Raw genomic sequence first — 25289 nt, 5'->3', positions numbered from 1 at the left:
TAGGGGCTGTGCCCTGACGTTCCAAGCAGCCTTCCTGGCTGTTTTCACAGGTGGACACAGCCCCAGCTTTGACTTGCGTGGGGGTGGGGTGTTATGACCCAGCTTACGATTGTAAGGACTTGATTGGTTTCACCTGGAAGGGAGGCGGTGCCGAGGCCCTCCATTGTAGGTGGGCTTGAACACCCACCGCTCCCTCACCCGCCACCTCTCCTGAGTTCTCAAGTTGGGATCCCCGCACGGAAAGCTGGGAAACGCCGTTGCCCGCCTCCCCAGAGCCGTTGGAAGGGGCCAGAGTCAGACTGTGGCTGACGGGCTTCGTGACTAGTAATAAGGCCTGTCATTCCACAGAGGCGGGGGTAATCTGAGAGCACACTTCTTGGTCTGCCCTGGCGGGGCGTGGGTCTCTTCCACTCCCCTTGCTCATTGATTGGGCGGCCACTCTTCTCACTGCTCCAGGTACTTGGATGGTCTTACGAGGTGGAGAGGGGCTTTAAGGTTGATCTCACTGTCCAAGGACAAGCCAGCTGGCATTGTCACCTGCCAGGTCATTTGACCTCATGACCTTCACTCCAGCCATCCAGGGGTGCCACCCAGGTACCCCCCTGTATATCATCCAGTACAGGCCAGCTGCGAGCTCTGAGTCCCCAGGATCCCTTTCTCTATTATCCAGTGTCGTGCTTTCTCACGCCTTCACTTGCATTCACTTTACACTTGCACCTTATCAAGACTGCTCATTTCTTGTCCCTGGCTTGAACCCCCGTCTCTAGTTTTTATCCTCCTTCTTCCTGCTGCCAGTGTAACCCCCAGGCACCCCTTTTCTCCAGCTGGAGAACCCCCAAGTCCATACCTGAGGGTCTTTCATAGGCAAGCGGCAGTGATCCTCTATTCCATGGTTTCTGTCCCCTCTTGAGCCTCTCCTGAGTCTGCTTCTCGTGCTGGGGAAGCTGTTTTAGCATCTCACCTGCTCTTGCCTGTTCATACCCCCGGTGCGTGTGCCGCCAGCCAAGGAGTGGAAGTTTGGGGCGTGGGCTGGAAGCAGAGTGCCCGGTTATTTTGCACTCTCCTTCGAAACAGATTGGTTATTTAATGGTTCCCTTCTCCCCGTCCCCCACCTCTCCCCCTTACCCCGCCATTTGCCACGTTAAAGCAGCCTATTTTCGTATACTTGGAGATCAAGCTTCTGTAAAATTCTTGGTTAGGTGTTTTTAGGGCAACTCTTAGTCTGAGACCGGATGGCCGACATGTCTGCTAAGGAGCAGTGGGATGTGATTCAGTTGAACGCCTTGCAGTCTGAAGCCCCAGCCAAACTCTGCTCTCATCTTCATCACGTCTTAGCTGTGTGTCCTCGGAGCCTTGACTTGCCCGTCTAGGAGGTGGGCCTGACGACCCTGACCTCGAGAACTAGAGATCGTGTGTGTGAAGCTTTAGGATAGTACCTGGCTTAGAGGGGCTGCACGGGGTTCTGAGGTCACATCAGATTTGCACGAGTGCAGTGTGGTCAGTGTGCAAATGATAATAAAAACCGTGCTGGTCTCCTGGCTTGAATTGATAACCATCAGATGCCAGAGACCGTTCTAGATGCTTTACACATTTACCACAAGGTTAGTCTTCTGTAGCCCCATTTTACAGAGGAAGAAACTGAGAAACTTAATGAGTCGGTCAGAGCCTCACAGCTGATTAGTAAGCAGCAGCGTCAGGGTCCGCAGGCCCATCCAGTCAGAATCCTGCCCTTCTCCTGCCTGCTGGCTCTGCCCGCAGCTCCCCTTCTTCCCCAAGGAGAAAGAACAGCTTTCTCCTTGTCACTGCAGGTCACCAGCGGACAGCTGCCTCTGAATGCAGATATTGTCACAGTAATTAGCACCAGCAAGACGCTGTTCAGTCTTTACAATAGAGTGTAGCTTTCCCCTTCCCACATTGACAGGGCGTCCTGTTCGGGTGTCTGTGGTTTAAGCCGAGATCCTGACGGAGACGGAAGTGTCCACGGTAATGCTCACGTGGACCCCACCTCCAGGCAGCGGCTGCCACCACCACCCAGCGGCACCGCCGTCCCTGTTTTGTTGTTGTTGTTGGGGGATTGGAGGCGGGGGAGGCTTCCCATTGCTCGCATAAAGGAGTAAGAGCTTCAGAAAGGGTGCAGGGGTGAGGGATGATTCCGCCCTCCTCCATTTTTGGGTCAGTGGCCCTCATCAGGCCGGACACTTTTTATTCATTAGTCGGACGGTTCACGGTTGCCCCTTTGCCACATCTGTTGCTGCCTTCCTGGGCCCGTCTCACTCACAATTAAGGTTCATTAGAGACCCTGTCAATCACAACATGCACAGAACCTGCCTAAGAGAGGCCTCACGCAGGGGCCGTCCAGCCTGTGGCCCCCCTTTGCACATGATTACCGACCAAACTCTGGACGTGTGGTGAGCAGGAGAAGAGGTATGAATGGCACTTGTGACACTCCAGACTTTTGGGTCCTAGCGGGCCTGTTACCTTCTATGTAATTGAAACCTTCAAGCTAAGAGCAGAATTGATGTTAGAGATGGTGGTGGTAGGAGTTATGTCAGATGGAGGCTTTGGAACAAGTATTTGACAGCAGGCTACTCAGAGGAGAGATTCGAAGCCAAATAACAGAAGAGATTTAATTATCGTTAATCTCCCTGTCCCCTCTTTCTGGAATGTACAGGCACACTTAATTACTGTTGACTGGAAGCTTAAGTAACACTCTGGGTTCAGAACAGAACCCTTTAGGAGATTTGCCCCAGGCTGAAAACGATTATCCTTCACTCCAGTGGGTTTTCCTCTCTTTCTGACTGTGTGTCAAAAACAGTTGGGAGTAGGGATGTGCACCAGGCAATGTAAGTTGCTCACCTACTGCTGCCTCCCCAGCATTTTCCTCCCTGTTTCACTGAGCTTCCTGTTTCTCAGCACTGTGTGTTAGGGAAGCCACATCTCCAAGTTGTGTCACGCAGCAGGGGTTGGCTTAGAGCACTTCCTGTTGATGGTGTGCTGTAATTTTGTACTATTAGCACCCAAGGGCCCTCTGGATTGGAAGCACCTGTGGGATGTAACTGTGCACGTCCGTATCTCCAGACCCTGCGCAGTGCCTGGCCATGTCTTCGATGCTAAATAAATATTAGTTAACCATCCAATAAACCCGCCCATCCCCGAACCCTGCGAGTGGAGGAGGCATATTATGCTTCCTATGCTGCGTCATCTGAGGCGGAGAGATGCAGGGAGACAGAGATGCTGTGAAGCTGAGACGTAACACGGGAGACCTCAGCCCCGCGTGCCCAGGGCCGGTGGCCCTGGCAGGTGCCAGTACTCGGAAAGGCGGTAAATCATCTTGAGTGTTTAAGACCACGGGAGCCTGAGCTCGCGGCCTCTGGGTGTGCCCTCAGTTATCCAGCTGACCTTGAGTAGGCGACTTCAGTTCTCTGTGCCTCAGTTTCCTCGTTTATACAAGGAAGCGAATGATGACTTTACCTCAGTCTCAAAGAGGGCAGCTGTGAGGACTGAGAAGCGTGGCTCAGGGGCTTGGGGTGGTGTCGGGTTGCAAGTGAGCGCTCAGTATCAGTGCTAACTGCTGTGACAATGAGAAAGAAGATGCTGGCCAGCTCTCCTTGTGGCCGTGATGACAGCAGGTAGTGAGTGGAGGAGGAGTTCAGTGACACAGCAGCTTGAATCCTTGGCCTTGCCCGGTAGAGTTCAGCTGTCCTTTTAAGGTGGAGTATGCCCCTTGCCGGAGTGCTCTGCTTCTCCCAGGGGGCCCGGCCCGTGGGTGAGTGCTTCCTGATCAGGCTCTAGGAGATGCTGCCGGCTCCCCGCCGGGAAGCGGGCAGTGAGGCGGTCTCAGGCCTCCTCAGTCTTGACGCCAGCACCTCTAGTACTTAACCTCGTGGGACTCGACAGTGAAGGCCTTAGTAAGCAGGCGTGTGACGGCTGGGGGTCCAGGAGAGAGGCAGGCCCCAGCGGCATTGGGTGCGGCTCAGACAGTTGGAGACCAGTGGAGTGCCCAAAGTGGTCACTTGGAAAGAGCGCTGCCCACCCCCGTCCAGCCTGTCGGCTGAAGGTGTGTTTATCCTCATGTTAGAGCAGTCCAGTGAACACTCTTGCTGCTACCCCGCCCTAGATCACCGGCTGCCCCTGCCAGCCTCTGGACCTCCGTGCCTATAGCCCCCCACCTGCCCCAGCTCGCTTTCTGCAGCCAGAGTAGCCATTCCACACGTGGTGCCGGTCATGACCCTCCGCGGCCCTTCACGGCTCCGCAGTGCCATCAGGGCCGAGCCCAGACAGCAGTCTGGGTTTGAGAACCCTTGAAGGGGCCCCATCCACCCCTCCTGCCTTCCCCACAGCCCCTCTGCTCCAGCCATACTGACCTGCTCTAGGGTCTCCCAGAGGCCCCGTGGCCTGTCTTGTTGGGGCTTTGTCTGTGCCGTCCCCTTTACTGGGAACACGTCTCACACCCACGCTGCTTGTCTGGCAGCCTGCCGCTTGGGCCCCACCCCTTCCCACCTCATCACCCGGCCACGCTCACCTTTACTCTCGGTGGCAATGGCTTAATTATAGGAATCTGCCGCTGCCCACTCAGCTCTCTGAGGGCAGGGATCTCATGTCTGCTCTGTTCACCTTTGTATCCCCAGTGTGTGGCACGTGATGGACACTCAGGGAAGGCTTGTTGGAGCCCCTGCTGAGTGCTAGGGCCTGAGCCGAAGCCCTGGGGTCAGAGCGATAAGTGCAGTGAGGTTTGTCTTCAGAGCTCGCAGGGTCATGGGGCGGGAGGGGGAGCAGATACCCAGGTGGATCCACTACAAGGATTCCCACGAGAGGAGCATAGAGTTCTGCGGAAGCACCGCCGAGGGGCACCAGGCCCACCCTTGGTGGGTGGCTTTCAGGGAAGGCTCCTCGGCGTAGGTGGAGCCTGAGACAGCCTAACGGGGCGCTAGGAAGGGAACCAGCCAGGCCGAGACTGAGCAGGGGCAGTGTATTTCCGTCCCGATCACAGCCCATGAACCGATGCCTGATGAGCCGTGGGCACCGGCTCAGGCCTTGTGGATCGCTTGCCAAAAGCAGGTGATGGGCACACATGCCAGTTTTGCTGAGGATCAGCTGTCGGTTGCTCCTCAGACTTTCCAGGTGGATGAGGGAAGAAGGGACGGAGATCAATTGACTTCAAGATTAGGGCTGGGAAATGGGCCTTTTTCTTAGGTTACTCCACGTGCCCGTCTGCCTCTGGAAAAGCCCACATCAGCCCTCCCCTGGGAAGCAGTGAGCCTGCTGGCCAAGTGCTTTATGGAGCTGCCAGTGCCACCCGCCTTTATCTTGTCTGATCTCACAGAGACCTGGGACTTTCTGAATCCGATCAGTCAGGCGTTGTGTCAAGTCCGGGCGCCTCCTTTGCAGCTCTGGTCAGTACCAGCTGCTGCCCCTGAGGGAACGCAAAGTAAACTCGTGACTTTGCGCTTTTCCTGAACTCTTAGATTTTGGTGGTGGAGCGGGCTGCAGAGTCTATGCCTTTGTTTCTGATCCTTGTTGCCCTTACAACTTAAGATGTGGTAGCTCTTCTTGTGACTGCAGGGAATGCTCACACAGGGTGTCCTCCAAAGTGGAGTTGAATTACCTGTGCCCAGTGCTGCACTGAATGTCACCATGTCCCAGAAGAAGAGTATCAGCATGGGTGTCGGCTGTTTGGGGAAAACCATTGCTTCTGCTCCCGCCCCTTGGGAGTCCAAGTGGTCCATTTGGATGGAGCAGGGGATATCATTTTTGCATTTTATTACAGATCATTTGCCCAAGTGCAGGATATTTAAGTCCACTGGAAATACTGGTGAGAATGCTATATAATAACGTGCAGAAATACAGTCCCTAGGTCTGGGCGGGGGGGTGCCCAGGGGTTAGTTTTCCCTTGAATCATGTTTTTGCCTGAAAACTCCTTGACAGAAGAGCTTTCCTGTGTGCTGTCTGTGGGAAGCACCCTTAGGAAGGAGAAAATCCAGCCTGTCTTCTCCCACAGCCCGGTGGTCCTCTTCTGTTGCTTTAAGGGATCACCGGGACCACTGAAAGGTGGCAAGGGGACAAGACCACGTGCTTCCTTCTGGGTGAGAGTGTCAAGCAAATTGGAGCTTGTTGATTACCCCATTGCTTTCCACATTCTTTCCATTCCGGAGACCACGGGGAGATTTGCCGATGCTCCACAGGCTTTGCAAATCTTTCCCTAATTAAAGGGCCTCCCAGCTGCGTGCATAGCTCTTCTGCCTCAAATCTCTGCCCTTTGGTGTTTGTGTTTAAAATTCCATCTTTCCGAAATGTTTGCCACTCAGCAAGTCTCCTTGAAAGCCCCCACTCTTGTCTGAGGGAAGTTTTTTTCCTTTTTGGCTTTCATTCTGCCTCTGTACAATTTAAGTCCCTTTGGAGTTGCGTGCACGGATGCTCTTTGGTTATTTGTCGCTGTTAACCTCGTTGTCTGTATCTCACCACGGCACTGGGAGGTGGCAGCGGGTGCTGCTGGTGGCCATGCTGTTGTAACTTCTAGGTGGATGAGGACAAAAGAGCTTCGTCCTCCAGTGCTTCTGTTTAGTGGGAGCCGTGCTGCAAGGCCAGGGAAGTACCTTAGAAGGAATCTGACCTAGGGAAGGATCGGGATGTGTTAGCAGGAGGCTAAGCTCTCCCCAGGTGAAGAAGATACCTGGCCCTTGTCAGCTGGAGCCGGAGGCACAATTCATCAGAAATGCACAAAGGCCCCTTCCTTGGCCTCGCCCTAACAGAATTCTCCAGTAGAAGGTCTGTCTAGCACCTGCCTTTCAGGAACTGTATGGCATCCTGTTGCTGGGGGGTGCTCAGAGAGCAGAGTTTTGTGAAATGCTCGGAGAGCTTCCGTGAAGAGGTCTGAGGAGTCTCTCTCTAAGTTAGATCCTGCCCTCTGGTTGATGAGAAATACGATACAGGTGAGTTGGAGAGAGACTCCACTTCCCAGGACCAGAAGAGGCAGAAAGCGTTTCCTTTCTGAGGGCCGTCAGGAAGCCCTGCGAAGGCTGGCAGGCACTGGCCCTGGAGTGGGAGTGCCCAGGTCACGCCCTTAGAGCATGTCTAGTTTGGGAGAGAGATTTAAACCCTTGAGCAGAGCGTGGCACACTCAGCCCGCTTTCCCCAGCCTTGGAAGTCGGCCAAGAACAGGGTCAGTGAGGAGCAGCTGCGGGTCCTGCCGGCTCTGGGTTGAGGCCACCCGGCAGGAGCCTCAGATCAGTGAAGGGGACACTCAAGTTGATAAAGGTCTGTGCCATGGGGAGCAGGAAATCTGGGCTTCCCTTTAGGGAATCGAACTGGGGCAGGGGCCTCTGGGTGCAGGAGAGCACTCCTGGAAGAGAGAAGGGGGGGTGGTAATTTGGCTTTTACAAATAGAGAACTTTCCTAAGAATTTTAAATTTGAACTGGAATTCAGGAGCGAAGCGCATGCAGTCACAAGCATTCTTCTTCTTCCCCTGTCGTGGGTCATTCACGTGTGTGCACCTTGGAGACAGGCCCAGGGCTTAGTCAGTTTGAGGTCTCACCAGGTACCTTGCTCAGTAGACATTTTGTTTTAGGAAGAACGTCACAAACTTTTTTTTTAGAACGTCACGAACTTTTGATGAGTTCATACAGCCATATCCTGGATGGTCGTAGAGATGATAAGTAAATAAACGAAGTCTTGCGCTATGAAACTTTGTAGGATCTTAACACTGAAATGAACCTTACTGGTCATCTAGTCTAGTGGTTTTCAGACATTTTAAAAATTAGTGGAGCCCTCTTTTCAAACTAAATCTTTTTTTTAATAAAGTTTTTTTGGGGGACTGCGTTGGGTCTTCGTTGCTGCGTGCGGGCTTTCTCTAGTTATGGTGAGCGGGGGCTACTCTTTGTTGCAGTACGTGAGCTTCTCACTGCAGTGGCTTCTCTTGTTGCAGAGCACAGGCTTTAGGCACGTGGGCTCAGTAGTTGTGGCTCGCGGGCTCTAGAGCGTAGGCTCAGTAGTTGTGGCACACGGGCTTAATTGCTCCGCGGCATGTGGGATCTTCCCGGACCAGGGCTCGAACCTGTGTCCCCTGCATTGTCAGGTGGGTTCTTAACCACTGCGCCACCAGGGAAGCCTCAAATTAAATCTTACAGCAAACTTGAATGGATCATGTTGGGCCCAGACTTCCCCTCTTACTCTTTTACCACCTTGAGCCCCACCAAGTGCCTCTCCTCAGCCTTGGAGAACCATGACATCCATCTTGTTCAGTTTGGGTCCATTTTATTTATTTATTTTTTTAAAGATTTTTTTGTTGTGGACCATTTTTTTAAAATAGATCTTTATTGGAGTATAATTGCTTCACAGTACTGTTAGTTTCTGTTGCACAACAAAATGAATCAGCCATATGCATACTCATGTCCCCATATCCCCTCCTTCTTGAGCCTCCCTCCCCTCCTCCCTATCCCACCCCTCTAGGTCATTGCAAAGCACGGAGCTGATCTCCCTGTGCTATGCGGCTGCTTCCCACCAGCCAAGTATTTTACATTCGGTAATGTATTTACGTCGATGCTACTCTCACTTCGCCCCAGCTTCTCCCTCCCACCCCGTTTCCTCAAGTCCATTTTCTGTGTCTCCTTCTTTATTCCTGCCCTGCAACTAGGTTCATCAGTACCATTTTGTTGGGTTTTTTTTTTTGATTCCATATATATGCGTTAGCATACGGTATTTGTTTTTCTCTTTCTGACTTACTTCACTCTGTATGACAGACTCTAGGTCCATCCACCTCACTGCTAATAACTCAATTTCGTTTCTTTTTATGGCTGAGTAAATATTCCATTGTATATATGTGCCACATCTTTTTTTTTTTTTTTTTTTTTTTTGCGGTACTCGGGCCTCTCACTGTTGTGGCCACTCCCGTTGCTGAGCACAGGCTCCGGACGCGCAGGCTCAGCGGCCATGGCTCACGGGCCCAGCCGCTCCGCGGCATGTGGGATCTTCCCGGACCGGGGCACGAACCCGGGACAGGGCACGTGTCCCCTGCATCGACAGGCGGACTCTCAACCACTGCGCCACCAGGGAAGCCCTATGTGCCACATCTTTATCCATTCATCTGTTGATGGACATTTACGTTGGTTCCATGTCCTGGCTATAGTAAATAGTGCTGCAGTGAACATTGTGGTACGTGTCTCTTTTTTTCTTTTTTTTTTTTTTTAACATCTTTATTGGGGTACAATTGCTTTACAATGGTGTGTTAGTTTCTGCTTTATAACAAAGTGAATCAGTTATACATATACATATGTTCCCATATCTCTTCCCTCTTGCGTCTCCCTCCCTCCCACCCTCCCTATCCCACCCCTCCAGGCTGTCACAAAGCACCGAGCCAATCGTGTCTCTTTTTGAATTATGGTTTTCTCAAGGTATATGCCCAGTAGTGGGATTGCTGGGTCATATGGTAGTTCTATTTTTAGTTTTTTAAGGAACCTCCACACTGTTTTCCATAGTGGTTGTATCAGTTTACATTCTGCTGTGGACCATTTTTAAAGTCTTTATTGAATTCGTTACAATAATTGCTTCTGTTTTGTGTTTTGTTTTTTTGGCCCCGAGGCATGTGGGATCTTAGCTCCCTGACCAAGGACCGAACCCACGCCTCGTGCATTGGAAGGCTAAGTCTTAACCACTGGACCGCCGGGGAAGTCCCTGGTCCATTTTAGAGATGAGGAAACTGAGGACCAGGGCAGCTATGGCTCATCTGGTGATCTAGCCCCACTTCACTGAAGACCCACCTCTGGCTTCCAGGCTGGTGATGCATCCCTACCATGTGCTGCATTAATTTATTCTCATGTAGAAAGCTCTGGGTTGTAAGGTCATTAGCCAGAGAGATACAAGAGTGAAGAGAAAGATAACCCTGCCCCTGGTTCCTGATGCCCGGAGTCACTTTTTAGTAACCTGAAACTTAGGTCATGTAACATATTCTTATCTGCTGGAAACCCCAATTAATTTTTTTGTATTTGCATTGAACTTACAGTTCCCTGGAATATGCCTGTGCTCTCTGCCTGGAATATTCTCTCAATTCACCTTTTTTTTTTTTTTTTAAAACGAGATAAAATTGTGATTATGTAGATACAATTCACATACTATAAAATTCACCCTTTTAAAGCGTGCAGGGGCTTTTCAGCATCTTCACAGAGTTGTGTGGCCCTCAGTGTTCGGCGTTCCATGCTGCACTCCTTTGACCAGATGGGCACTCCTGCCTCTCAGTCCCGCCGGCTTCTCTGTGACCTCTTCTGCCACATACGTGCTTCAGTTTTTATAACTGAGCTCAGGTGTTAGCTCCTCAAGACATGTACCCCGGCCTCCCCTGCTCCTCTTCCCCTCCAGAGAAGCTCTGGGCAACCCCCCTCGTTTCCATAGCATCCAGTACTTCCCCGGTCCAGGGCACAGAGCACGCTGGGGCTTCACTTGTGCCCCGCTCTCTCCTATTAGACTTTGAGGATGGGGACACTGTATTTAATCCTTCATACGTTAGGTAGGTTTTCTCTGGAGGGTTTGGGTTTTACTTCCTAATGAGCCGAAGTGGAGAAACAGAGGAGCTCTTGATCCAGGAAGACACAGACAACGAAGGGGAGACATCCATTACTCCTGAGCGAATCTGACTGTTTCCCCAATAGGAAGAGTTGCAGATTTTTCTTTGGCCGTGAGTGGTCGTTTTCTCTGGCTGACTTTGTGAAATTAAAACAAAACCTTGATGAGACATCCATCCAGTGGAAGGAATCCAGTGTGAAACGTGGCCAGCCAGCCAGGATGATTTTTGTGCTAAGGGGGGAAGAAAAGCCACCACCGACTTGTTCTGGGTGTCCCTCACGTTAACGTGGCACATCGGTGCTGGCCCCCACCCCCGCTCAGACTCACGTGCCACACACGTGCTCGCACGGCATGAACGGTTCCACTTGAAAGGGGCCAGCAGCATCACTGGGATTTTGGTGGACTGTTGCACCGTCTGGGTTGTTTAGAAGTCTGTGGTCTTGAGAGTTTGGAGAGACTATATGGTGGAAAGACCCAGGACTGTGGCATGTGACTCAGTGGTTGCGTGGCTCTGAGCCTCGGCTGCTGCCTCACGAGGCCCTTGGCCTCCCCAGGTGGCTCTGAGGAGTCCTGGGGTGGAATTGCATGGGTTTCCTTGAATTCTGGCTCTGCCACCTGCGAACTGTGTGACCTTAGCCAAGTTATTATACTTAACCTCTCTGTGCCTCAGTGTCGTCATCTATAAATTATGAGAACTTGGCATAAATTGGGATAACAGTAGCACCACTGCTTCGTACAGGGTTGCCACGATGATAAAATGAGGATGTGTGTTCCGTGCTTAGAAGAGTGTCTCATGCATAGCAGGCACTTTAAAAAAAAAAAAAAAAAGGTTTGCTGTTGTTAGGATAATTGCTTTAATAATACTAATAACACTAAAACGGTAATACTAAAACAGATGGACCCTCTGTCCGGCCCATGAAGTTACACTGTCTTTGCAAAAAGACCATGTGATAAACAAGTTGTTTTAATGTATTTTTCCCTGGTCTTTTTCCCAGAAAGATTTGAGGTGATTTGTAAGAATGCACCCAATGCAATAATGCTTTTAACACAGCCTGAGAAAGCAGGACCGCAGGCCATTCGGGAAGAGATCTCCACTCTGTCCACGCGTGCCTTCCTCGCATAGGGGAGGCTATAGGCCCAGCTTCAGGAGGCGCCTGCGTGGAGTGTGAGGGGCAAGGGCCGGCCCCACAGGTCCTCGCAAGGTGGTGGTCCACACCCCAGGGAAGGTGCAGGAGCTCGAGTCTGCATCTGCCTTGGGAGGCCCTTGGTCACAGTGATGCGGTGCCGCCCCAGGCCATCACCCTCTCACTCTCACCCCCACCCACCCAGCTGGTCCCTAGTCCAGCTCTCGGAGAGGCGCTGAAGAACATTGGGGGGGTGCTTCCCACTGAGACAGACATGGGCTTCAAAAGGTCAGAGCTCCACCTGAGTGGCCCTCCTTTTCCACAATTCAACCACGGTCCCACCGGCATTTAGGAAGCCCTGCCAGCCTTATGCTAGGCCCAGGGCCGTCCAGACATCTTATCCCTGCCCTGAGGAAAGACACCCCATCCCGAATCCATGCGGCCTGGGGCCCAGTCTTACATAGAGCGGCAGGGGCGTAGCCCGTAGATGAGGGGCATTGCCTTCGCTAAGGAAGCTTTGGGCATGCGTAGAAGAGGACCTTGAAGGATAACTGGGGGTCACTAGGTAGCACCAGGAGAAGGGCAGGCGATCCTGGTGGAGAGACTGTCAGGATGTCGGCTGGAGGGGTGACTGAGGGGATCGTGGGAGAGCCGCAGGGCTGCGGTGGAGGCTGGGCCCAGGCCGGGTCGGGGAGCTTCCCCCCCGCGGCCGTCCAGGCCGAGGCAGTTGGCTGCCCCGTGTGCAGCAGCTCCTGAAAGCGGCCTGGTGGTTGCGCGAAGCCCTCAGGAGCCAGTGCACATGACTTAGACCCAGTGAGTTTTCTGCCTCTGGCTTCTTAAAGGTGCTTGTGTATCGTGCCCTATCCCTCGGGGACCAGCCCTTCCTTCATTAAGAGGAGCGGGTAGCTTAGAAAGACCCCAGCTTCTCTCAGCGCAGACACAGGTGATGCAGTCGCTCCTGGCCAGGGAACAGTTAATTTAATTAGGCTCCAAGCACCTGGTTCGTCCCCTTCGGGAAGCGTAGGGTTACATGTGGACAACAGGAGCCTTGTGTGTGCCCCTGGATGACCCACATGTAGTGATTTCAATTTCCCCTTTCAGTTTGTCTTCTCTTTGTCCTGCCCCCTCCTGACCCTTCTTTAGAAAAGGCTTCTGGCTTCTTACTCCAGCCTGCAAGCTTCTAGAAGGCAAAGCTTTGGGGTATGAATGGCTGAAACCCAGCCCAGGAAGTTTGCCTTTGTTTATTATTTATCTCTGGGGTGGTTTGGGGCACCTGCCTCAGAAAAGAGCGGCGGGAGGCTTATTGTTTCTTGAGAAAGCTCTTTGTTGTTAATGGCACATGAAAAATTGATTTCTAAGCAGAATAGAACATGTGTTGGTCAGAAACGCTTTCCTAATGTTGGCAGCTTCCCATGTGTTAGACCCTCAGTGATGAGACCCGGCTGGCAGTATGTGACCTTCAGGAGCCCGTGCCGGTGGCCCGAATCTGAGGGGCACGGTTCGCACACGTTATGGTGTTGCCAAAATTGGGAGATTGCTTCCTACACTTGTCATGTACATTTAACCATGTTCTCCTTAAAAGCGCATTTTATAATTCGCAGTCTTCAAGTGAAGAAAACGGTCTGAACTTGTACTTAAAGTATACTGTTCTCAGAGTCCAGTGATAGCTTAATTAGAAGAGAGGCCGGATCTGAAACACGAGGAGGGCCGGCGGCCCTGGGGTCAGGCTGTGCTAGGTGGTGGCGCTGGCAGTGTCACGGGTCCCTGCCCACAGCGCAGGAGTCGGAGTGGGCGGGCAGGGACCGTGCAGCCCCCGAGTTCCCCCCGATTCTCTTCCTTCTCCACCCCCTCTCCTCGGAGCCCCACTGGAAGGGGGTGTGGGAGCGGAAGCCGCTCGCCTTGCCAGCCCAGCGGGGCCTGTGCTCTGGAATCGCTGGGTCAGAGTCTGGAACTCAGAGTCCAGTTCTGCCCTGCCCCCACCTTGCCACCTGTGTGAGGCGCTTCCCTGCACTTGGGTTTTCCCATCCACATGGTGGGGAGGGTGGGGTCCTGGAGGGTGAGCAAGGTCCCCTGGGCTCCCCCTCCGCTTCCTCAGGCAAACCCTCTGAGTGGGTTTACAGGACGGGGTGAGGTGTCCCCAGTGCGGGGCACGCACACTCGGAGAGGCGTTACATCAGTTCACTTGGAAACTCTGCTTCCAGGGCCCAAGGTGTTTCTGGTGACAAGTAAGGTCCTGGTAACAAAGCTTCCGCTGGGCTGGGACTTCCCTGGTGGTCCATTGGCTAAGACTTCGCGCTCCCAATGCAGGGGGCCCAGGTTCCATCCCTGGTCAGGAAACTAGATCCCACATGCCACAACTAAAGATCCCGCATGCTGCAACCAAAGATCGTGCACGCTGCAACTAAGACCCAGCACATCCAAATAAATAAATATTTAAAACAACAACAACAAAAAAGCTGCTGCTGGGCAGTCGTCGGGAGGACTTTGTTTCCTCCACCCCGATTGGGGGGGGGGTTGGGCTGGGGGGGATCCCTCATCTCCCATAGGCTCCAGAGGCCGCCTGGGCCCACGTTCACGGATGGGTCTTCAAGTGCATCCTTCTTAAACCTGGGAGTCTGGGGAGGAGGTGGGAGGGAGGCTTTAAGAAGTTTTATGAACAACAGTGTGCTGGGGCTTGCCGTCACATTTAAAGGGGCCCACAGGCACTGCTCCACCTGGCCGAGGATTGCAGCACACAGATGCTTCTCTCTTCTACTCTCCTCGGGGTAGGGGCGGGGGGAGCCTGGGGCCGGCTCTTCAGTCCCATCACAGTGCCTCTCCTTTCCTCCACTCGCGTGTCGGCTCCGTCCACCTCCTAGACCACCGAATCCCTGCAGTCCCCCTGCCATCCCCATCAGGTCCACGTCACAGCCCTCACCACTCTCAGGATGGCTCCTCGTGCCTTGTCTGTTTCCAGCAGCTGGAGCGTGCTTTGGGAGAGCAGGGCCGTGCCCGTCCATCTCGTCTGCCACTGAATCCATGGCACCTGATGGGTGCCTGGGGGTGGGCAGTCAGGATCTACTGAGGTAGGTGTTGTAGCCCCCAGTTCTGAGGTTTAGGAAGGTTACACTCAGCCAGGAAGTGGCAGACCAAGGATTCGAACTTGTGTTTGATTTTGAGTTTGGTGTTTTCCAGAATGCCACCCTGTAGGTTGTGTTTCTGACACAGGCATGTGTGTCACTGAAAGCACTCTCCTTATTTTCTTTTTTAATTTTTATTAGAGAAAAGCAGGGAAGGTTTGGGGCCTTGGAAAAAATAAAGGGAACGGATTGTAAGCAGAGACCTCTGCTGGTCACGGGGAGGGAGCCCGGCATCCTGATACTTTGCTGTCTGCCGGGGAGTGAGGCCAGCCAGCAGCCTGCCCAGCCATGGTTTCAGCAACGTTACTCATCTGAGTGTGCGACCCAGCGAACACGGTCTGTTTTCGATTCTTATCTCTCTGGTGGCGGGCTCTCAGCCAGCGGGCAGATCAAAAGACGGAATGTGTTCGTTTGGCCATTTTTTTAAAAAACCGAGGTACAAGGGTGCATTTCTTAAAGACGAGGGCGCCGTGGATTAGATTATCCATGGAGTTGAACTGGTCTGGCTTTTGTGCTTTTTTAAGGGTTCATCTCAAGTTTCTTTTTCTGGTTGAACAATTTTTTTCAACATTAATAACTAATGGAGAAGGGGAAGAGGCAAAGTAGAACCATATGGTGGCCCAAACACAAACCTCACTTGTGGCCGGAAACTTCTGATTTGTATCTCTTTTCATGTGATCAGCTGTTGGGCTAGATAGTAGAAAAGGATTCAGTTTGAGGCAACAGTAAGAGTGAATGTAATTTTTATTTAGTTATTTTTTATAGCTTTTTAAAAAATTTATCTGGCTGTGTCGGGTCTTCGTTGCGGCGTGTGGGATCTTTAGTTGCAGCGTGCGGGACCTTTAGTTGTGGCATACGAACTCTTAGCTGCGGCATGCAGGATCTAGTTCCCCGACCAGGGATCGAACCCGGGCCCCCTGCATTGGGAATGCAGAGTCTTAGCCACTGGACCACCAGGGAAGTGGAAGTCCCTGTAATTTTTATTTTTTTAACCCAGATATACTGTATGTCACATGTCTTTTCTTAGACATTGGCTAGTAGCTGTGTGACTTGGGGCAAGTTACTTCTCTAAGGCCCTGCTTTGTCACCCCCTCCCCCTTTATTTATTTGGCTGCTGCATTGCGGCATGTGGGATCTTAGTTCCCTGACCAGGGATCGAACGCGTGTCCCCTGCAGTGGAAGCGCGGAGCCCTAACCACTGGACCACCAGGGAATTCCCTCGCCCTTCTTTAAAATAGGGCCAGTAACCATATCTATATGCAGGGCTGTTTTGAGGATTAAAGGAGGTGATGCAGGCCCTTTTCTTCCTGGCTGCTTGAAGATCAGCCGCCGTCATGCCATCACGAGCAACGCAGTAACTGTCCGGACCAGGAAGTTCATGACCACCCGACTACTTCAGCGGGAACAAATGGGCACTGCTGTCCTTCGTCCTGGGAAAGCAACAGTACCTAAGACAGAAATTTGGGGAAAACTAGCCAAAATGTACAAGACCACACCAGATGTCACCTTTGTGTTTGGGCTCAGAAGCCATGCTGGTGATGGCAAGACAACTGGCCTTGGCATGATTTACGATCCCTTGGGTCACGCGAAGCAGGATGAGCCCAAACACAGGCTTGCAAGACATGGCCTGTACGAGAAGACCTCAAGAAAGCAGCGAAAGGAGCGCACGAGCAGAATGAAGACGGTCGTGGGGACTGCAGAGGCCAGTTTGGTGCTGACAAAAAGAAGTCAGCTGGAGATGGGACAGCAGACGAGTAAAGATTCTGCAGTGGGTGTGCAGATTTGTCGTGAGAGAATTAATAAAGTAAGACCTTTTACGTGAAAAAAATAATCAAAAACTCAAGGCGGCGACGCACGTAGAGCTTACGCAGTGCAGTGCCTGGCACCCCCGCCCCCTCCTGGTGACCTTCTCTTTATTCTCGTTATCATTAAAGGGTCACCTGAGGCAGTAGCTCGTGGCATGCTAGCCCCTCTCCTGCCTCTGCCTTCTGGGTTTTTTCCTCTCCCTGCCCTACTTCACTTTATTCCTGTTTCACCCGATCTTTCCTGTGGCCCTGTGGCCCCATGGGCACTCGTGAGCCAGCTGGTGGTGCTGGTGGTGAAGGGCGAGGCGGTCCCTGCTCCCTGGGGTGTGGCCGCAGAGGGACAGTGGAGAGACCGATGGAGGCGTGAACTTCACCACCAGAACAACGGCGGGAACGCTATCTTGGCCAGTGCAACGTTGTTTAGTATGCCACGTCACTTGGAATTAGGTTTAAATTCCCCCAACAGCTTGGATTGGTCTGACACCTTTGGTGTTATATGAACATTCCTTACAAAGGCTGTTAAGCAGGTCAGATGGGCAGTTTGGACAGAAATTGTCCAGCCCTTGGATGGTCGACACCAAGCACATGTTCTCGCCAGAGGCCCTCCTTGGGTCCCGAGGCAGCGGAGCCTATGACACTCACATCCCGGAGTGAACTCCCGGCTTTGTTTGGACCTGTCCTTTCATTTAAATTGCTGTGCAAACTTGTGATCCATGAGACTTAACGTGATTTCTTCCACTGTTCTAAGCATTTGACATGACTAGGAGGTGGGGCGAGGTTGGGTCTGTACTGTGACCCTACATCATAGGATTGATGCCCGCTTCCACCAGCACGCCAGAGCACCCACCAGTGTGTGCGTCACTGGCCCAGGTCTGGAGGACCGGCCTCTGCGGGCACCCACCGAGTCAGCGCTCAGTGAAGAATGTTAAGTCTTAAGGAAGGAGTAACCTGATAGTTGAGGCCAGTGTTAGAACAGCCGTCCCCAGAGCATTTAGGATTCAGTTGATATCATCGTCACTGCAGGAATTCCAAAGAGTGGGGGCATCTTGATAAGGAAGTTGGAGTTTGGTCTGGGCCCTGAAGGGTGGTAGGATTTAAGACTATATGGGGATCGGTTGCCAGTTTTTTTGTGTGTTTTTGTTGTTGTTGTTGTTACTTGTTGTTGTTGTTTTTGCGATACGCAGGCCTCTCACTGTTGTGGCCTCTCCCGTTGCGGAGCACAGGCTCCGGACGCGCAGGCTTAGCGGCCACGGCTCACGGGCCCAGCCACTCCGTGGCATGTGGGATCTTCCCGGACCAGGGCACGAACCCATGTCCCCTGCATTGGCAGGCGGACTCTCAACCACTGCGCCACCAGGGAAGCCCAGGTTGCCAGTTTTAACAACCAATATATGTCATGTGTAAACTGGAGACATACTAAAACATTATTCATTATGTATCTGAAATACAAATTTAACTGGCCAAATGCATTGTTTTATCCAGCAACCCTAAATGGGGAGGATTTTTAAGTGGAAGAACGCATGTGCAAACTCGCATGTCTAGAAGCACTGAGTAGGACAGTGTGGTGGGTTGAGAGGGTTCAGGCAGAAGTGCAGGGGTGGGAAGGGGGTGGGAGCGAGACGGATTGGCGGTGGTGCCAGATCATGACTAACGCGCCCATGGCAGCTGCTCTGGTGCGGATCCGCGAGCACACTGTGTAGTCCACACCTCTCGTTCCACATGACGACAATAATGTTATTTTTACAGAGCATTTTATCTTTGATCAAAGAAACAGGAGTGGTGGAGGGAAACAATACAAGGATATGGCCCAACTTGGGAGTTTATCCAAAAGGCGAAAATTGTACCTGCTGGGGTGGAGAATCATCCAGCCGTATCACAACCAGGTGCTTTTCGTGGTGGGGCAGGTCATCCATCATCCATGAACTCTCTGTGTTTTTCTGTGCACAGCCGGAGCTTTGTGAGTTACAGTTCAGATGTATGTTTTCCTTAGGTTGGTTAGAACCTGGCCATAGATTTTGCAGAGTCCAGGCACAGGTCTTCAAGGGTGGCTGGATCTGGGTGCTCAGGTACTATCTCCACAGCCCTGCAGTGCTCAGAAACACAGGGAGGTACTCTCCCGCTGCCTGCTGCAGCCCAGGCCCTGCACCCCCATCCCAGCTGCCCTGGCAGAAAGGAGGTGAGCCGTGTATCCCTCCATCGCCCCTGGAGAAGACTCTTCCCTGCATATGCCAGGGGCTGAGTGAGGCCCTCTCGTTGCCCATGCGTGGTGGTGGAGTAGAGATCAGCCTTGCCCAACCATATGCTGTGAGGACCTTTGTGACCAGAAGAATAGGAAAGGAGGCTGGGCAGGCAACAGGAGTGGCCATTGATGACAGCTGGTACCACGGATCGGCCCCTTGCGCCGCTGCCTTAATCTGCGTTGTCTGTGCTTCGAAGGACGTGAGTTACAAAGTGGGGAGTGGAGTCCCTCCTGGTCCTTTATGCTGGCCTTGAAAGTACCCAGATCTGCTTGGACAGGTAGGGAGGGCTGGATCCCATTTTCTAGAAAAGTGGCTGCCACATTTTTTGATTTCACAGGCCAGAGACATTTAAAAGTGAAGAGAAGGAATAGGTCATTGGTTGTGAACCTTTAGAACAAAAACAAGACCTATCGTTTCATCAAGTTACGGACACCTTAACACCAAAAAAAGAAAAAAAAAGGGCATTCTCAAAGGATGAATACGTTTAACCATATGAAGAACCTAATAGTGTCTTGATTAGAGGCTTTCTTTACCTGAATTATTTGCGCTGAAGCAGTGAGGCTCTTACAGCGGCCCAGCAGCCATCTGTGTCTGATGCAGCTCACCTGCTGTGTTTGCCAAATGAACAACCTCGGGCCCAGCCCAGGTCTCCATGGCTAGTTAACAGCTGAGCAGGGGCTCGAACCCAGCGCTCTCAGTTCTCAGTCTCGCACTGCGCTGTGCTCCTTGGGGTCGTATAGTAACACGGACGCCAGGACTTTCACTAAAACTCCCGCTCTCTCTGCTGCTGTGGAACCACATCACAGGTCATATTCCTGGTTGGAGCCACAGTGAAATTGTCATTGGTATCCATCAAAGTTTAGTTCTTGACTATACACTCTTTGGGTGAAGATCCTTGCTACACACCAATTTATTAATTTAAAAATAAAGCCGAGGGCTTCCCTGGTGGCGCAGTGGTTGAGAGTCCGCCTGCCAATGCAGGGGACACGGGTTCGTGCCCCGGTCCGGGAGGATCCCGCATGCCGCGGAGCGGCTGGGCCCGTGAGCCATGGCCGCTGAGCCTGTGCGTCCCAAGCCTGTGCTCCGCAACGGGAGAGGCCACAACAGTGAGAGGCCCGCGTACAGAAAAAAAAATAAAAATAAAAGTAAAGCCGATTGGCATTTAGGAGGCTCCGTATTGTAAAACTCCTCCCTTCCTCCTTCCCACATACGTCAAGCACTTGCTCTGTGTCAGGCACTGCCCTGGGCACTGAGGATTCAGCGGTGAACAGGATCAAAGCCCTCGCCCTGGTAAAACCTACATTCTAGGGAGAGAGACATGACCACAAATCAATTTAAAAAATCATTTCAGTTAGTGTAAGTGCTGGGAAGAAATTATTGAAATGCTTTCGGTCCATGAATTAGCCTCTTGGATAGGGGTGAAGTCAAGCCTGTTTATACCAAATCCCATTATCTTGTAAGCTTCTTCTGTTGGGGGACTTAGCCACCCGCAGCAGGACTGGCGGGAAAGGGTCAGCATGGCTCTGGGCAGAACTGGATCCCAATGGTGCATTTTCATCCAGTGCCTGGGGCAGTACAGCAAATTCAGGTGCAGTCTAGGCTGGGGCTGCTGTCTAGGCCGGAGCTGCCGTTCAGACCGGGGATGCCGTCCAGGTTGGAGCTGCAGGCTGAGAATGACAGGCAGCAGTGGTGTTGGGGGCCGAGGGGGAGCAGGGGCATCAGTCCGTCGGTTCCTGATGTGCACGCGTTGCCCTGCGCTGGATGCTACGCTGGGTACTGAATGCGTCATCATCACATGCAGTCCCCAGCCGGGTTGGTTTTTCTTATCCCCACTCTACAGGTGAGGAAGTGCACCTTGGTAGAGAAGTCAAGTGACTTGCCCCAGGCCAGGCGGCCAGTGAGTCGTAGAGTCAAGAAGTCTAGCTTCAGAGCGTGTTTGCTTGGTCTTTACGTAATACTCCAGGATAAATTAGGCCAGTAGTGTCAGGGCCCCAGCCAGTTAGAATGGGGTTCTAGGCAAAAGTCAGGGCCCAACAAGTAAGGCAAGGAATCAGCCCAACAGAATAGTGATGCCAGGGAAAGGCTGTAAAGTGATAGGCGGGCACAGAGGTGCCCAGGGTCCTTGCACTTGGCCAACGACAGGAAAGCAAGGCCACTTCAAATCCGAGCTGCCTTGGGTGGAAGCTGTTACAATCTTCCTTGCCTTGATCTGGCCTTTTTTTTCCAGGTGAAGGGCGCCATAGCTGAGCAGGGGCTGGGTGGGAGGGGGTCGTTTCCCAGCAGACCGTGCCTTTGGCCTGTGCTCTTCTTCCTCTTAGCTGTCCGCTAAACCAGAGTTCCAGTCAGAGGGGGAGACACCTCTCTACTGCTTTCTTCTTGTGTGGGCCTTGGGCAACCTCACGACTCCGGGCCTCAATTCTCTAATCTGTAAAACGGGGATAATGACTTCTTCACAGGATGAGTTTCCGATAGTTTCCATCTGTAAAGGGCCCAGCATAGTGCATGACGCGTGGCAGACGCTTGGTATTCTCAGCACCAGGACTAACTGAACACAGCCCCATTTTTGTTTGTATGTCTTTCTGCTTGGGGAGGTGGGTACACAGATGGGTGTTGCATCCAGAAGGAGCTCTGAAATAAGCACGTTGTCGACAGGGGTTAATGATGTGTGTGTCTCGTGTCGGGCGGCTGGCTGCCCGGTGCTGCTCGGTGTATGAGAAATGGCTGTGAGTCACCAGGCAGGGTCACCATCTCACAGGTGTGCCAGACAGCGCCTTCCAGGCTGAGTCCGGAGGCACCCCCCCATCAGCAGAGATGCCTCGAGAAGCCCACGGAAGCTGGTGGTCTCCGAGGTGACCGTGTCCCCATCCGTGCCTCTCTGGTGGTGGCGGGGGCCTTCTGGGGGAGCACGGGAACTGCTGTGACTGGCCACCCCTCTGCCGAGCTGCTCTTCGGGTGTCTTTGCCACATGATTTAACTTTTCCATTTGGAAGGGTTATTGGTGCAGTTGGCAGCCACTCGTCGGGTAAACGATACGGTGGGGCCTCCGTAAACCCGGGCCCATGAAATGAATAAGTCAGCACATTGAAAATATAGCATGGAAGTGACTCAAGCCTGAAGGAATCCATTTTGGAGAGCGCTGCCCTCCCTTCCTGGAATATTTCGGTGGAAATTGATGGTTGAGTTGGGAGGAGGAGGCCAGAGGCCTGGTTCCTAGCAGGGCTATGTGTCCGATTCAGCAGCATTTGCCCTGAGATTCAGCCCTGCCTGCCCCCGACGCGAGGGCCCCCCTCCTCTGTGAGGGGCCCAGGAGGGTGAGCCTGAGCACAGCAGCTGGAGCTCGGCACTGTGGGAAGCTGGCGGGAAGCTACCTTTGCAGCAGGTAGGGTTGACTCCGTAAGCCAGCCTGGTAACGCTTGGCTGGGGTCCTGGAAAGTACTGGAAACTCCACCCAGCAAGGGAGCCTGTGGGAGCTCTCGGCACGGACTGGCTCTTCTTCTCAGAGCTCTCTGGACTCCTGTGTGTTTCAAGTGTTTACCTTCTTCTCGGGGCTTCAGCTTATGCTTTGCCCACCAGAGACCAATACCAAGCACGTTCGTACGTTACTAGACCACCCTGGTGACCAGGTAATTAAAGCTGCACGCAGTTTGGAAGGAAGGCTGTATTGGAAATCACGCTCCACTGTAATTCAAGAACAGGTTTCTTTATAGGGGACACAGTTGGTGTCAGACACATGTGGAAAAGAAAAGAACAGGCCCATAATTCTGGCAGGCTACCAAGGGCCAGATGTTAAATATGCTGACCACGGTATGGCTACAGATGCCGTTAGCCAACCTGGGTTTGATGTGTTATTTTAACCTCTGTTCTGACCTTTCCTCTCTCTCTGCCAGGTCCCCAGTCTATGTGAAGATCTCCTGTCTTCTGTTGACCAGCCACTGAAAATCGCCAGAGACAAGGTGGTGGGAAAGGATTACCTTTTATGTGACTACAACAGAGATGGGGACTCCTATAGGTGAGCTCCTGCCCCACGAATGCAGCAGGCGTGCCGCGCCCGCCACAGCTGCTCACCACTGCTGCAGCAGCTCGAGGACTACTGAGCTTTGACATCTGACAGCCCATCAGCCTTCTTTCTGCTTGTGCTTCTGCTAGGCTTTCCTCCTTCCCTCCCTCCCTCCGTCCCTCCCTCCCTTCTATCCATCATTCCATCCAGTTGACCGGAAGATGTCTGTGGAGTACCCCCACTGGGCATTGGAGATGCAGCAGTGAACAAGAAGCCCCTGCCCTGGTGGGGCTTACAGTCTAATAGGAGGGGGATGTTGGTAAAAAAACAAACAAAAAAAAAACAGGAACTTCCCTGGTGGCGCAGTGGTTGAGAGTCCACCTGCCAGTGCAGGGGACATGGGTTCGAGCCCTGGTCCGGGAAGATCCCACATGCTGCAGGGCAACTAAACCCGTGCACCACAACTACTGAGCCTGTGCTCTAGAGCCTGTACTCTAGAGCCTGCGTGCCACAAGTACTGAAGCCCGCGTGCCTAGAGACTGTGCTCCACGATAAAGAGAAGCCACTGCAATGAGAGGCCTGCGCACCACAACGAAGAGTAGCCCCCAGTCGCCGCAACTAGAGAAAGCCCGCACGCAGCAACAAAGACCCAATACAGCCAAAGATTAATTAATTAATTTTAAAAAAAAAAGAAAAGAAAGAACCCCCAGCAAGCTGCTTCATTAAAATTGCATCAAATCCTGCAAAGGAGAAGGTCCAGGATGTGCCCATGACAGGAATCCCGAGCCCAGGGAGGGCATGTGAATGAATCTCGTCAGACAGATGTGCAGCTGTCCTTTCTCTCTCCATCACCCTGTCCAGGGCTGTGAATAACTAAGTCGACTTGCGTCCCTGCCCTGGGTGATCCGTGGTCTAGAACAGGAGACACACCCAGGAGCTGATTACTGTGTGACGTGATTCCTGCAGCCAGGGCCAAGCTTATTGCATAGAGAAGGTAGCATAGAGAAGGCCGAGGTTGATTCCAGGAAGACTTCCTGGAGGAGATGTCCGAGCTAGGTTTTTAAGGGTGCCTAGGAGTTCTTAATATTAAAAAAGACTGGGAATCTCTACACGCATCCAGTATTCCTGTGGTGGATGGCTGTAGTCAGTACCTTGGAGAATGGTGGAGGAATGCCGTAGGCTATAGGCTTTTTTTAGAAGCCGCAGATCCTGGGCTGGGTCTTAACGCTTTGGCCTCATGCTCTTTTGGGGGAGGGGTTGGGGCCTGAAAAATGAAAGTAGGAGAAATTCGCTGGAGGTAGCCGACATGGGCTCCAAACCAGCACTGCCCCCTTGAGCAGACGGGAACTTTGACAAATTACTTATTGTCTCTGGACTCTAGTTCTCTCATGTATTAAGTGGAGGGTGATAGTGTTCATTCTTCTAACAGGTGCTCAGTGACATGTTTCTGTGAGCAGGCACTCGTGTGTCAGACACTGAGTCTCTCTTCTGTGGAGCTTGTGTCCTAGTGAGGAATCCAGAGAGTAAGCAGCTGCATAAACAGTATATATTGTTGAAGAGCAAATAAAGAAAATAATGGAAGACCAGGGGAGGGAGAGGCGGAGGGGTAAACAGGGAAGGCTCTGGCGTTGGTGGTCAAGTGTGAAATGAGACTTAAGGATGAGAAGGTTCAGTCCCGCGCAGGTCTGGGAGAAGAGTGTCCCCTTTAAAGGCCCTGGGTGGGGTGAGCTGTCAGGGTTGAGCCTGGCAGGGAGGCCCGAGTGGGAGACAGCAGTGAAGGGGGTGGGCAGGGGTAGGAGGTGAGGCCAGAGGCCTTGAAGGCCAGGGCCATAGGGCTTGGCTCGGGGCACTTGGGGGTTGAAAGAAATAACACATGTGAAGGGCTGAACAGCACCGAACTTGGGGGAAATTACAAAGAATTCATACTATTTAAACAAGACTAGACGACTATCATGTGATCACATCCCTTTCCTAGTTTCAAATGGAGGTCAGGTAAAGAATGTATTTTGGTCTAACCTAGACTGGAGACTAGAGTTGGAGATGGGGAGAGGTAGTCGGGTTTGAGGTACATTTTAAAAGTAGAGCCAGCGGGCTTCCCTGGTGGCGCAGTGGTTGAGAGTCAGCCTGCCGATGCAAGGGACACAGGTTCGTGCCCCGGTCCGGGAAGATCCCACATGCCGTGGGGCGGCTGGGCCCATGAGCCATGGCCGCTGAGCCTGCGCGTCCGGAGCACAGGCTCCGCAACGGGAGAGGCCACAACGGTGAGAGGCCCGCGTACCGCAAAATAAAAAAACAGTAGAGCCAGCAGTGTTTGCAGGTGCGGGGGTGGGGCAGATGAGCAGCTGGAAGGTGGGGTCACTGACTCTCCAGGTGAGGAACGCTCTGGGAGGGACTGATTGGAGGCATTTTAAACTTCAGATGCCCATCGGGTGGACGTGGAGAGTCGGCTAGG

General features: G+C 52.6%; 2 protein-coding genes across 4 annotated transcripts in view; both read left to right on the top strand.

Moving 5' to 3' along the window:
- CAPZB (capping actin protein of muscle Z-line subunit beta) overlaps window positions 1-25289 on the top strand; it is a 136430-nt gene that overhangs the window by 72087 nt on the left and 39054 nt on the right. For all 3 annotated transcript variants that reach the window (XM_067722336.1, XM_067722330.1, XM_067722320.1), the window contains exon 3: window positions 22728-22849. In XM_067722336.1, the coding sequence (XP_067578437.1) occupies window positions 22728-22849 (122 nt within the window). The remainder of the gene's footprint in view (window positions 1-22727; window positions 22850-25289) is intronic.
- Window positions 15994-17775, top strand: LOC137212341 (small ribosomal subunit protein eS24-like; the record flags this gene model as incomplete). Its single annotated transcript, XM_067715624.1, has 1 exon — window positions 15994-17775. A coding segment is annotated over one exon (624 nt), but the record flags the coding sequence as incomplete, so codon positions are not given.

This window comes from Pseudorca crassidens, chromosome 2 (assembly GCF_039906515.1).
Source record: "Pseudorca crassidens isolate mPseCra1 chromosome 2, mPseCra1.hap1, whole genome shotgun sequence".
In the NCBI taxonomy this organism is placed as follows: Eukaryota; Metazoa; Chordata; class Mammalia; order Artiodactyla; family Delphinidae; genus Pseudorca; species Pseudorca crassidens.
Note: the sequence above shows the minus strand (reverse complement) of the source record. Positions and strands in the feature narration are given on the sequence as shown.